Source organism: Crinia signifera, chromosome 6 (genome assembly GCF_055691185.1).
Source record: "Crinia signifera chromosome 6, ASM5569118v1, whole genome shotgun sequence".
In the NCBI taxonomy this organism is placed as follows: domain Eukaryota; kingdom Metazoa; phylum Chordata; class Amphibia; order Anura; family Myobatrachidae; genus Crinia; species Crinia signifera.
Genome location: NC_139222.1, coordinates 87755452 through 87770355, shown reverse-complemented (window position 1 = coordinate 87770355; position 14904 = coordinate 87755452). Strand labels below are relative to the sequence as shown.

Here is a 14904-nt window from a genome sequence, read left to right as displayed (position 1 = left end):
GCAACCTGCTCCAGCTGATGCAGGGCGCAGAACGAATGACGTCAGCCCCTGTCACCGGAGCTGGGCCGCCGGAGTCTGCAGCACCGGGTATGTGGTGGGAGTTTATTTAGGTAAGTGCATGTATGTATTTGATTGTTCTCTGATGAAGGAATAAACTTCCGAAACTGTTAGAATTACAGCTGTTCATGGCTCCATCTTTTTCTTCATATCGCTAAGTCCCACTTGAGTGCCGCCAGCAGCCGTGGTACCCTCTACATATCTTCTTTTGGAAGGCACCGGAGGCAGTTGCATCTTGTACCTTGGAGTGCCAGTTACACACGCTTGGATATATATATATATATATATATATATATATATAGATAGATATACACACACACTATATATATATATATATATATATATATATACATATACACATATACACATATACACATATACACATACATATATACACACACACACAAGTCCACTGTATGCCGGCACTCACCCAAGTCGACAAACTGGTGCCTTCCCTGAGATAGTGAATAGAAGTCCAAGGATTGGGAGGCACTCAAATAAATACAAAGCCACTGGGATAAGTAGAACAAACTGTGTATTATAGCGCCATATATATAGACCCTTACGACCCAGCTCAAATTGTGTGGTTACACAGGGGTTAACCGTATATAAATTACCATTTACAACACTAAACAGAATTACAAATATCTAGCATACATTCTAAAGTGTATTAGGAAATTGACACAATGTGGGTCAGGACTTCATAAAAGTCTACCCCCAGTATCACACAAGACATAACCATAAGCATGCCAGTTTAAACTGTAGGTTACAGTGTGATTGTGCGAGATATCAGAGGTTACCCCACAGAGCCATAGAGCCACCACTTAATATAAGGGGAACCACTAGTACCACACTGATTGATATAAAATAGGAACAGTAATAAAAGATCGAGCTAATATAAGCTCTGGGCAGTAACACATTTTTTGTATCAATATTCCCTAATTTATAACTCTAGAGTTGGAGAGAGGATACAGTTAATAGTCTGTTTTAACCCTTTGGGTCACTGGAAGCACAATCGCGGCAGACCAGTATTAACCATTTGTTATAGGGTGGATACATGAGACAGAGCAGGTTAACCCTTTTAGCCACAGAGCTCCCATTATATTAAAGGGAACCTCCATCACAAGTGTCTCGACAGCAGTGTTATTTGGTACAAAATATTGACACACAGAGGGGTCAAGTGTATTCAATCTGTGATCCACAAATATCCACCGCAGGCAGACATCAGTGATACACACTATACATGATGTGTTAGAAAAGTCGACGGGATGTCGACCACTGCAATGCTGGTTGTATATAACGCCTGACCCACATGACTGATTCCAGAAGAGTGCTGTATGGCCAAACAGTTGGTTTCAAACTGTCACCTTCGACCAATATTCCTCCCCAATCTAGGATTCAAGGGATAATAAACCTTCCTGTCAATGACCTCAGACAGGCTAATAATCTCCCACTGACACGCCCCTATGTGTACCAATTTGGGCATGACACCTCAACAAAAATAAAGACACCATAATATGAATTGAATTTGAGATAAGTGTGTCGACACACTGTAACCGGTGATATATAATAATTCAAAGAACATCTGTGCCCAAAGAGTGAGCCACCGTTTTTAATTAACACACTCTACCCTTCCCCTGTACTCACGTTTTCATGTTACACGTTTTCATGTTTGTCGTATTTCGCTAAGTTTTAAACAAGACTATTAAAGGTTACATTTTAACCAAGACCGTTAGGTGCACCCATCAAGGACATCCATCTCTTCTTCTTTTGCTTACTTTTGATACTAAATTATATCTAATTATTAATTTATAGTTATTTTCCATAGTGTAATACTTCCATAGAGTGACTATACATTATTGGTACTTGTGTAATATCTAGGCACCCGATTTTTTCATCGTATCGCATTCAATATAGTGGCATACAAATCATGCGATGCGATTTTTTATTGTAAAGACCTGATTTTTAATTGTATAGTCACCCATGGGTGATTTCATACCCCCACTATCCAACTACGCATGGAGATGACTTCATATAGTGTGGCGAGCGCAGCGAGCCCGAAGCGTGGCGAGCGCAGCGTGCCCCGCGAGGGGACGCAGAATACATGTAAAGTAATCCGCGTCCGCTCGCCTCGCTGCGCTCGCCACACTATATAAAATCAACTCCTTGCGTAGTTGGATAGTGGGGGTATGAAATCACTCATGGTTGACTATACAATTAAAAATCAGGTCTTTACAATGAAGCATCGCATCGCATGCCTTAAGTAGTGGCATGCAATGAAAAAAATCGGGCGCCCAGATAATACACAAGTACCACATTATTCTTTAACTTTTTTAACATGCATTAATACAGGTCGAGTATTCCTTATCCAAAATGCCCAGGACCAGAAGAATTTTGGATAATGGATTATTCCGTCTTTCAGAATATTTTTATATTTCAATGATGTATCTTGAGGTATCTTGCATTTACTTTGTACAAACACATCAACCACATGGAGAACACACAAATGTATTTCATTTGTGCATAAAACAAGGTTTCAAAATATAAAACAAAGTTTGTGTACTCTCTCAGAAGCTGAATTTAAATACCAAGTAATTATGTCCTTGCACATATTTAGTGCCAGTTAAATATCATGTCCCCAGTAGTGCCAGTTACATATCATGTCCTCATTAGTGCCAGTTACATATCATGTCCTCAGTAGTGACAGTTAAATATCATGTCCCCATTAGTGCTGGTACAGATGTCCCCATTAGTGCCAGTTACATATCATGTCCCCAGTAGTGCCAGTTGCATATCATGTCCCCAGTAGTGCCAGTTGCATATCATGTCCCCAGTAGTGCCAGTTACATATCATGTCCCCAGTAGTGCCAGTTACATATCATGTCCCCAGTAGTGCCAGTTACATATCATGTCCCCAGTAGTGCCAGTTACATATCATGTCCCCAGTAGTGCCAGTTACATATCATGTCCCCAGTAGTGCCAGTTACATATCATGTCCCCAGTAGTGCCAGTTACATATCATGTCCCCAGTAGTGCCAGTTACATATCATGTCCCCAGTAGTGCCAGTTGCATATCATGTCCCCAGTAGTGCCAGTTGCATATCATGTCCCCAGTAGTGCCAGTTGCATATCATGTCCCCAGTAGTGCTGGTACAGATGTCCCCAGTAGTGGCAGTTACATATCATGTCCCCAGTAGTGCCAGTTAAATATCATGTTCCCAGTAGTGCTGGTACAGATGTTCCCAGTAGTGCCAGTTACATATGTCCTCAGTAGTGCTTTTGCAAAAAAAAAAAAAAAATTCCACTTTCTGGAATGTATGGTTTTCGGAATAATTTGGATAATGGATATTTGGATAAGGGATACTCAACCTGTACTATAAATGTGGAACCTCACATCCATACAAAGTAGAGAAGTTATACTTGCACATACACATCTGTGTGGGATACTTCTCTCCACCTGAAACTATCTAATTCTACAGGTACTTTGAGCATTACACAATGGGACCGATTCTGGTTGACTCGCAAAAGCAAATTTTCTCTCTAATGGACAAAACCATATGCACTGCAGGGAGGGGGGGTATCAGATGTAACATGTGCAGAGAGAGGAGTTAGATTTGGGTTTAATTGTATTCCTGTGCAGTGTAAAATACTGGCTGCTTTATTTTTACACTGCAATATAGATAGCCGTTGGAAGTACAAACCCCACCCAAATGCAACTCTCTGTACATGTTACATCTGCCCCCCTTGCAGTGCCCATGGTTTTGTCCGTTAGAGCAGGGCTTAAAGTGGTCCTGGAGAGGTGGTGGAACTCTGTTCCCCTAACACTGACACCCCCCCCCCCCCCCCCATTAGACCAGTGCCATGGAATTTGTGCCCTACCACCCGAAAAGGGACATGGTAGCACAATCGTATACACATTACACCACATGTAGTGCCCTTGATTTATATTAAATCCCTCAGTAATGCCCTTTATACACATAATGTCCACAGTAGTTCATCTTCACTTTACATTACATACGCCGTGCCAAAAGAAGAAGCCACTGGGACAGGCTTTTCTGTTGGAATTACTGTTCAGGACTGTGGTAGCGGTGGAACGCAGTTCCACCCCGTTCCCCCTCACTTTAACCCCTGAGTTAGAGAGATAATTCGCCTTTGTGAGTGACCCAGAATCAGGCCCAAAGTGCTCTATTGGGCTCGGTAATAACACAGATTCGACACCGGTTAATGTACCAGTTTACAATCTTGAGAATCCTGGTCTGTACAGCTTTCGTTGGGCCTTGCCATGTAGTTATGTGTGTAAATACTGGTGGTGACATGAATTAAAGTATTGTTTTCTTTTGCCCAGAGCTATTCCCATAATCAGAATATTTAAGACCTATATACACGAGGCAACGGGTGCAGGGAGACTGAGTGACGTGCTTAAGCACGATTTCTCAGCACAGATCACGGTACACCCGCGATCCCCACCGCAATGTATGCCGAGCAATCTATGCAGGGCAAGGCTTTGCCTATTATTTATAGGCAACCCCTTCCCCCCCCCGATCTAGCAGGAAAGATAGTGCAGGCACTGTCTTTCCCTGTTGGTGATAGCGATGCGCGGGACTATAGACTGGGGTGATCGGTGTTCCATTTCCAAGCAATCTAGACAGATTGGTTATAAACTGGGTGAAAAATCACCCCATGTGTATGCCCCTTATCCTGTATGCATGAGGGATTAAAGGGATAATAAAATGGCCAGAATGCGTTTGCCTGTTAGTCCAGACACACCTCGTCATTATGAATTGTCTGTCCATCTCCACTCCCATCTTTCTTAATCATCCACTAGGTTAAGGTGCCCAATACACAATGCGATTATGGGCCATAAATCGGTCCAAAATCGCAAGTGTGAGACATTTTATCCAATCCGATGCACGGAACCGTGCGCATTGCCCCGGATCAGGAGGTCGGACGTGCAGCATGTAAGATGAGGTCCAACCTCTGGCAGCGGCGACTATTAGAATTTTTAAATAATGTGTCACATGACTGGCTGGTCTCGGATCAGCGGCCTCCCTTTCCAGGCTGTTGCTGATTGGCTGAAAGAGCTCTCAGCCAATCAGAGGCCGGCCAGTCATTTGACACATTATTTTAAAATTCTAATAGCCGCCACTGCCCGCACGCTGCACTCGCCCCACTGTTCCTCACCGCCCTTTATCACATGTAAAAAAAATTGCATATCAAGTGCCAAATTGTATGTGAGCCTCCCAGGGAGCTCCTCGATGGTTTGCAGGAGAATTGGGTCTGACATGTCCTTAGGACAAGTCAGCCTAATGTTGGGGCTTTAGTCGCAGTATACATTAAGAATTTATTGAAAGTTGGAGACCTTGGCTCTATATAAAAAGCACCATACTATTTTAAGCTTGTACCATATTGTATATCTAATAACAGTGCTCAAAGACAGATTTTTGAAAAGGGAGCGTGGGTTAAGATAACTTTGGCTTGAATGGCCAGCACTCACCACAGAAGTTCAAGGGACTAGTCTTCATTCTAGCACCCTGCTCCTTGAAAAATCCTTGCAGTTCCTCCTTCCTGCCTGGGGTGTCACTCTCTGCTGTGGTGTTTCTACAACAGTCTGGTTTGTATCTCAACATTGAGATACAAACCAGACTGTTCTTGAAGAACCACAGCAGACAGCGACACCCCAGTGCAAGAATTATAATTTTCTTAATAAGGCGCCACAAGAGTTTTGCAGCACCGTACAAAGGATCAGTACAGGGAGACAAACTTAACATTACATTAAATGAATAACAAAAATAGAGTACAGGAAAAATGAATGCCACAATTCATTACACCTTAAATGTAAGTAGTGAGGAGTTGACCAATGTGCTACTAGAGGCTGGTGGCCAAAGATAGAAACATAGAATTTGACGGCAGATAAGAACCACTTGGCCCATCTAGCCTGCCCCTTTTTTAAACATGTTACCTCAAACCATATTGTATCCTTATTTCTTGGTAAGGATATCAATATGCCTATCCCAAGCATGTTTAAATTGTTCTACTGGATTTGCCTCTACCACCTCTGATGGTAGGCTATACATGAGTATGTGGACAAAGATGGTCGCTGAGTGTTGGAGTATGGGAGAGCTGTGGGTGAAATGTGAAGAGAAGAGGGCTTTGGGAAGAGGGCCCTGCTCTGAAGAGCTTACAATCTATAATGAACACTAAGGGACTATTGCAGTGTTAAATACATTTAATATGCTTTTACCACTCCTACATTATGAGGTCACTTATAAAGGAATGTTATATTCATCGCTCTTTGTCATTTTATCTCATCCTAAAAACAGAAATATATACCAGTATAGAAGAAAGGAAAATGTACACAGGGATGAACAGACCCACATACAAATAAGAAAAAGATAATATATACTGTAAAGAAAAATATCATCATGTTGGTACAAGGATCTCAGACCTAACATGCGTGGTGCCCTCCTACCACCAAGTGAGAGAAAGACATGAAGTAGGAGGGAGAGAAGGTAGAGGAGAAATAGAGGTGGGGCACTAGAGACAAAAAGCAGGAGAGAGAAAAGAGGAGAAAGAGTGAAAATAACAAATCCAGACAGTTCTAATGACGGCTAATTGTTATTATACATTAGAAGGATATAAGTATAAAGCATAACAAATGCTGTATAACAAACTGGTTTTCTTAGTGTTTGCAGTACAATATATTTTAGATATTTGAGAACCTTTCAAATATACGGTTGACTAGTAAATGTTGCATATTTAAAATGTATTTTAAAATTATGTAAGCGCGCTTCGTCATCAGAAAAACGGATTTAAAAACAAGACCATGTTTACATAACTCTGTTACCACTATATTCTAGAAAGTGTCATTTTAAATAGGATTTTAAAAAGTCCCTCTTTACTCTCAATACAAGTATAAATTAGAGATTGAATTAAATTTGGTAACAATTTAGTATATTTATTAAACGATTTTAAAAGGTTGCAATACCATGTACAAATAATATGCAAAATTTCACTAGGGCAGTTTTTTTAAATAGTGTGGGAAAAAAAATTCCCTCGGCTCCTTTCAGGTTAATTGGTCTAATTAGATAGTAGGAAGGAGAAAATAAGATGTGTCATCGGATTAGCATCTTAACATCTGTTACCTCCCCTTGCAGAGAGCGTCCGTACATTATCCTGAATGGCAACAACCATCACAGAGTAAATTTATAGTAGACCTCAAAAACAAAAAGTGACCATTCTGATCTTGGCAATGAAGTATATCTGGCACTTTACAGAATCTATACTTTTATCTTTCCTTCATATTTGCTTAGCAGGTAAGTGAAATTCATTTATTTCTAGCATGTGATTCCGAGATGCAAAGCAGCTTACAGACCAGGCAAGCTAATCTTTCCTTAGCGTTCCTGTACATTAATCTTTTACAATAAAAGGGCCTATACTACAGCCCAGAAATAATGTAATAGTTACCCTAAGATTCCCATAATCTGCATGGGAAACAATCATTTGTACTGTAGGTACCTTACTCTGAATTATTTTGTGGTTTAAACTTTATACAAGATGTTGATAACTTTATTGGTTACCAATTTATCAACAAAAAGCAAAGATTACCCTGGTTATGTGTGTTCATGTGATGCTATATTTGCTATTGAAAAATCTCTGCAGTTATTGTCAATTATCCTTTTTTCATAATACTTTTAGTTTTTTGTTCCTGGCTATGGTTTTGAAGGAATCATTTCAGCATGGCATGGAAAAGATTAAATTATTTTAATTTACTAAAAAAAAAAAAAAAAAAGATGAAGAAAAAAACAAAACAATAACATTTGTCATAATATATAAATTCAGGTAAAAATTAGTTTTCACACATGTATTACTGACCTTGTCAAGGGGTTCTGACAAGAGTTATATCCAACAAGACATACATAAGAATTTTATCGGTTCATACGAAGCTTATTTTAGTTGGGTTATTGTATTGGTAATAGGATTTATCACAGTTTATGCCTTATATCTGTATAATGAAATGTACTTTCTTGTCTGATACAGTATATACCATACAGTAATTAGAAAAGGGTGTGGGGGTTGTATTGGAAATAGATCTCTTCTTAATCTACTATTGAACTGTATTAAACCTTTTTAAATATGGCAAATAAAATATTATTCTGGAACTTTTTTAGTGTGTGTGGTATTTTAAATATAAAAAAACGATATTTAAAACTCGAAGAACCAAAATCTCAGGGTGAGGTAATCGCTTTGCAAAGGGTTAATTTTGGGATTACTATTATGTATTGTTGCGTTTGGCTTGATTTATTTTCCCTTTCTTATGCTGTGCATTAAAAACAGTATATAAAACATTTAGATTATTAGAAACATTACAGAAAAAAAATAAAAATTCAAATGTGAATGCATTTAATCCATTTATTGATACATACTTTTCTCTGTGCACCAAAAAGGAGAAAGTACTGTAGCACAACATTGTCAACAATAAACATCACTATGGACCAATATTGTAATTTGTGTTTTACCATTATGTGCATTAAGATCTTAATTTATTTTCTACTGCTACGTGTAAAATTATGCTATTGCTATGCTGTCTCATGCGTACACAGTAGCAATTGTGTAGTGGTGATGGTAATAATTATGGAAAATTAAAAAGTGTACAATTCCAATGTTTTGCAGAACAGACCAATTATGCTCCCTATTTTTTTGAAAATGGACCTAGAAGCACCAATGGGAACATGGCACTTTTGAGTCTGTCTGAAGATATACCAGTAGGTCAGTGCAATAGATTGTTGTTAGTTGTTCTTTGCAATTATTTTCAGCCTAAGGGCCAAATGTAATAGGAGTGAGAAGCAGCAATCATTTACACTGAAAAACCAGATTGATCAATGTAATGATCGCCAGCAAAAATGGGAAAACTCTGAAAATCTCTTACTTTCTGATTCTCTCACCCTATAACATTTGGCCCAACACAGTATTGTAACTAGGTGTGCGCAAGTGGTGCTCTGCACCGAGGACCGTTGCCCGCCCCATTTCCCACGCTTTTGGCCTACAGGGTACATTGAGTGGCACCCTGCAGCCAGTAGCGCGGCAGTAGTGCCCCTACAGCGGCATTTCTAGTGCGCTGTAGTGCTGGGGGTACTTGTTACAACACTGTTAACAATACAAATTGAAAACATTTACAATCTGAATATTAATATTTATGTTGTTGCTGACAAGGATTAAACTGTATTTTTCAAAGGTCTGTAAGAACATTTTTAAATAGTGTATTTTGTGCGGTATTTATGAATATTTGCATGATGTCAGTACATGCTTTGTATTATAAATAGAATAAGTATAGTTTATTTACACTACTTTAAGGCAGTTATTGAAGTCTTGATAACGGAAGTAACATTGATGCAAGTGGATCATGTAGATTGTTCTCCAATCACTCGCTATATTATGAAGTCGAATTCCAAAAATGCAACAATATTATTTTAAAATCCCCACTTATTGTTATTATTAACATACTCATTACTGTAACCAGAGAAGGATTGGGGCACTAGAGCACCCAGGGCATTGGACAGTTAGACTAGTGGGTGTGGTCCCAATTTAAGGGGAAGTGCCAAGAGTCACAAGGGCCTGGCCTTGTGGAATGATCCTGTGTCTTGGCAGCAAAGCACCAGAAGGCAAAGCTGCTTGGCAAGCCTCATAAATGTGTACTGTGTGACTGAAATTAGTCATCAGGCCATTGGCCTTTATGGCATTTGCAAGAAGCGCCAGAGGGACTGGGAGAATCATCCAAAGCTAGATTTTTTTTTTTTTTTTAACTGTAAGTCTTTATTTCAATTTCCTTAAACATACAAATCATAATCATAAAAAGACACTGTGGTACAGTAATACATCACATCATAAACTCTGTCTACTGACTGCGCTGCTCAGCTGGCCAGAGATAAACAAGAATACACTAATTATATGAAGATAGGGTCGAGACGACTGTTGTGGCTTACATACTTTTGCCAATCTTCTTTGATACCTGGCATGGAAGAAGGGCATTTTGCCCATATTTATTTCATATAGAGGATACCCCGTGCTTACTTAAAGAACGGGCTAAGGGTAGACCCTGCTTTAGTTTCCCTTAGGGGGCCCGGGTCAGCTACCCCTATAGGGGGCAAGGTATAAGGGCTACATCTATCGACTAAGAGTAGAATATATGCTTGGCATGATTCCTAGTCTGTCCCTGGATCCTAATAAAATCCTGCCAATTTCCAGAAGTATTTGCTCATCACATCTATGTAAATAGTGTATAATTGCATTGTCGTGTCTAAGGATATACTATAACATGTGCGGGTAAGTTTTTATCCATATCCTGTATTATCATATGAACAACGTCGTGAAATTGCAAAAAAGTGTCCATGTTTATATTGAATCACTCTCGAGTATAGAACTCATTATAAATCAGTGTTGTGTGACCATGAAAAAAGAAAAATAAGAGAAGGGAGAGAAAAAAAAAAGGGATAAGAAGTGTTAAAATTCACTTAGTGCTTAAATCTCCATGTGTCATCAAAATTCCTTCCGATCCGCCATTGCAGTTTTATGTACATAGTTTTAATGTCTATCCTGGCCTATATAGCCATAACTTACAACCAAATGATGACCAAACAGGTTACAAAATGTGTCTAATTGTAATATTACCCTCGTGTCTATTTCCTAATTATCGTGGTTTGTGGCCTGGAAGAAGGTGGATTTTACCCAATAATGCCAGATCTGGTCAAATTTAGCCAGTGTATTTCGTCTGATGTATATATATTTTTCTTGTCTATAGGTATAGTTAACAAGTGCTGTCCATTTATTAAAGTCGGGACCTTTATTAGACATCCAAGTTCTCCCTATTAATACCTTCGCCAAAGAGCAGAGGTTATTTATGTACAATCTTTCATTACCCAAAGTTCTATTGCCTCCTATACCTAATATACAGATAGTTCTTTTTTAAAAACATTTTATAAATACATTTTATATGGTGTGCAACAGTTTTTCTCAAATACTGAAACAAAACTTTAAACCAGTAAAATTCCTTAAGATAGAAACAGAGAATTTGACGGCAGATAAGAACCACTTGGCCAATCTAGTCTGCCCCTTTAGATAGGGAGACTTATGGGTAAACTAACTAAATGGTAAGACAAAGGGCTACATTGGCAGTTTTGTAGATCAAATTACAAGTTTAGATAAGCTGGGAACAAAATGCGGCCTGCATAGTGATTTCAGCAAAGCGTTTGCGGTCCCTCAATATTTCTTTAGGTAGCTGTGGGCATGTCTGGCAGAATCAATTATACCATAAATCCATCTGTGATGGCAATGGGTGACAGAGAGGCAGGGGTCAGCAGAGTGTGGCAGGGAAAAACAGTGGGTGATGGGAAGAGGGCAACAGGGACAGCAGTTGGTCCTCAGGGGCCCCGATACATTGCATCTAATGCACCAATGGTATTTCCACAGATTGAGCCTATATTATCACAACACATCCACATCTTCGGATGGTGATAAATTGGCCAAATAGTAAATATACTCCTTAGAAGTGTTTTTATAAATAATTATTCCATGTGAAAACAGGTGCATCATAGAAATATCAGATTTTTACCTGATAATGTGTTTTCCTCTACTCCACCATGGCAGCCAATCACTGGGTTCCTCCCTTCTGGGCAGTATTCATGAAAAGGAAAAAAAGACCTCCTTCTTGTATATATACGCCCCCTTCTCCCTCATTCAGTGTCTTCATTTTCTTAAGCTTCAATACAAAACACAGATCATTAATCATGCATTTAACACGAGGGTAGGGAATATATGCTGCCATGGAGGAGTAGAGGAAAACACATTATCAGGTAAAAATCTGATATTTCCTCTACCTCCTCCCTGGCAGCCAATCACTGGGTAATGCCCCAGCAGTGCATACTTACGGGAGGGATACAAACCATAACTCAAAGTATTAGGCTTCCGCCTGTCTGTCCTTTCATAACGAAGAAAGGAGTTTCTCAGAATTTTCTTGCTCATGCCACCGCAGCACTGAGCACTTTTCTCCCAAATTTTGCATCCGCTGAGGACCAGACGTCCACTCTGTAACGCTTGGAGAAAGTGTGGGCAGAAGCCCAACCCACTGCTTTGCATAAGTCTTCTATCGAGGCAGATCCTTTCTCTGCCCACGACGTTGCAATGGCCCTGGTAGAGTGGGCTTTCAACCCTGGTGGAAGCGTTTGCCCTTTCACCTCGTAGGCCTTTTGGATGCAGCTTTTAATCCACCTCGCAATTGTGTCCTTGGAGGCTCTGTCCTATTCTACTTCCTTCAGTAAGAACGAACAAGGTCTTTGTCTTCCGCCAGGTTTCCGATCTTTGCACATATATTTTTAGTGCTCTGACCAAGTCCAACTTATTCAATTTCTCTTCTTTTGCATTACTCGGTTTTGTGCATAAAGAAGGCAATATAATTTCTCTATTGACATGGAAGTCTGATACCATCTTAGGAAGGAACAGAGGATTAGTGCGAAGCACCACCTTATCCTCAAAGAAATTCATATATGGCTCTTCTACCCATAATGCTTGTATCTCTGATACCCTCCTTGCGGAGGGGATTGCAACGAGGAAAGCAACCTTCCACGAGAGTAGTTTCATCGAAATATCCTGTAGAGGCTCAAATGGGGGTTCCATCAGTGCACCCAAGACCAAGTTAAGATCCCAAGGGGCTATGGGTTGCCTAATCCTTGGCCTGATCTTGCCCGCCGCTTGAACAAATCTTTTGACATATTTATTGTTGGCTACATTCATGTCCAGCATAGCCCCTAATGCTGCAATCTGTACTTTCAATGAATTAGTAGCCAAACCCTTCTCCAGTCCAGCCTGCAGAAAAGCTAATATTGAGGGAATACTCCGTGGCGGGCTATCGTTCTCTATACACCAGATCCTGAATTTCTTCCAGGTCTTATAGTAGGTGTTAGACGTGGACTGCTTTCTCGCTTTAAGTAGGGTTGTTATGACCTTTCGTGAGAACCCCTTGCTCCTCAGTGTCTCGGACTCAGCAGCCACGCCGTCAAGTGCCATGATGGTGGCTGTCGATGACTTATCTCCCCTTGCTACAGTAGGTCTGCCCTGTCCGGGAGTCTTACTGGACCATCTACTGCTAGCTGCAATAGCTTCGCAAACCACGCCCTGCGTGGCCAGAAAGGTAGTACTGCTATCACTCTCACTTCTTCCCTCTGTATTTTCCTTAGAACCCGGGCAATTACTGGAATTGGTGGGAATACGTCGGCTATTTCCATGTCCCATCTGGATGTTAGTGCGTCCGTCTGTGCTGCCCGTGGGTCCCTGAATCCGGAAAAAAACACCGGTACTTGGTTGTTCTGCGATGTTGCCATGAGGTCCACTTGCGGTGTGCCCCATCTGTCTACCAGGGTTTGGAATACTTCCTTGTTGAGTCCCCATTCTCCTGGTCTGCATATGTGCGTGCTTAGCCTGTCTGCTAGCACATTCTCTCTTCCTGCTAGATGCACCGCCAGTAAGTTACTACCCTTAGTTTGGCCCAGCTTAGCAGTTCTGACACCTCTTTCATCATTGTTCGGCTCCTTGTTCCTCCGTGATGATTGATGTATGATACTACAGCTTAGTTGTCCGTCCGGACGACCACTTCTGCATCCGTGAGTTTGTCTTGAAAGTACCTGCACGCCAAGACCACCGCGCACATTTCCCTTAGGTTCGAGTGCTTTCCTCTCCAGTACTCTGACCACTCGCCTTGAGCCATATCTGTTCCACATACCGCTCCCCAACCGATACTGCTGGCATCGGTCGTAATTACAACCTGCTTGACCTGGTCGAATGACTTGCCTTCGGCCAACCTGTCGCTGTTCTGCCACCATTGCAGATCCTCCTTGGCCCGCCTTGATAGCAGGATCCTTTGTGATACGTTTTTTCCATCCCCATTCCACTGGGATAGGAAACATCCTTGCAGCTTTTTCAGGTGGAACCGGACCCAAGGTACCATTTCCAGTGCTGCCGACATTAGCCCCAGCATCTCCATACATTGTCCTGCTGACACTACGGTCCTTGGAATTAGCGCCGAGGCCTTCTCTACTATTTTCATCCTTCGCTCGGCCGTTAACACTACCTTCATCTTGTGTGAGAGTCTATCGACGCCCCCAGGTACTTTATTACCTTCAGCCGACTCTTTTTCTTGTTGACCAACCATCCGTGCTGTTCTAGACACCTTAGAACTTTTTCTGTGTGTCGCTCTGCCTCCTGCTCTGAGTTTGCCACAATCAGCAGATCGTCGAGGTACGGCCATATTGCGATACCTTCCTGCCTTAGCTTCGCAATTATTACTATAAGTACCTTTGAAAAAGTCCTGGGAGATGTTGATAGGCCGAACGGAAGGGCTACAAACTGGTAGTCTGACCCTCCTATTGAGAATCTCAGGAATTTTTGGTGCCCCAGGAAGATCGGTACATGTAGGTATGCGTCCTTTAGATCCACTGACGTCATAAAAGATCCTCTTCTGATGTCCGGTAAGATGGTCTTCACCGACTCCTTCTTGAACTGTTTTGTTTCTACAAACTTGTTCAACCTTCTGAGGTCTAGGATGGTTCGAAATCCTCCGGATGCTTTTCTGACTATGAAGAACCTCGAATACCATCCTGTCCCTCTTTGATCTTCCTGCACCTTCACCACTACTTTTTGCCTTTGCATCTCCTCTAGGCTTGCCATTAAGGCTATCCTTTCTTCCTGGTTGTGGGGAACGGGGGATTCTATGAAGAATGACCCTCGTTTTCTTAAAAACTCGATCTTGTATCCTGTTTGTATTACTTCTAGCACCCATTTGTCTGTGGTAGTCTCTTCCCA

The 14904-nt window shown here is 41.0% G+C and overlaps 1 protein-coding gene across 2 annotated transcripts in view; it reads left to right on the top strand.

Annotated features, from left to right (window-relative positions):
• Positions 1-7231: 7231 nt before the first annotated feature.
• CDHR1 (cadherin related family member 1) overlaps positions 7232-14904 on the top strand; it is a 95346-nt gene continuing 87673 nt past the window's right edge. For both annotated transcript variants that reach the window (XM_083146389.1, XM_083146390.1), the window contains exons 1-2: positions 7232-7370; positions 8728-8823. In XM_083146389.1, the coding sequence (XP_083002515.1) occupies positions 7307-7370; positions 8728-8823 (160 nt within the window). In that variant the 5' untranslated portion in view covers positions 7232-7306. The remainder of the gene's footprint in view (positions 7371-8727; positions 8824-14904) is intronic.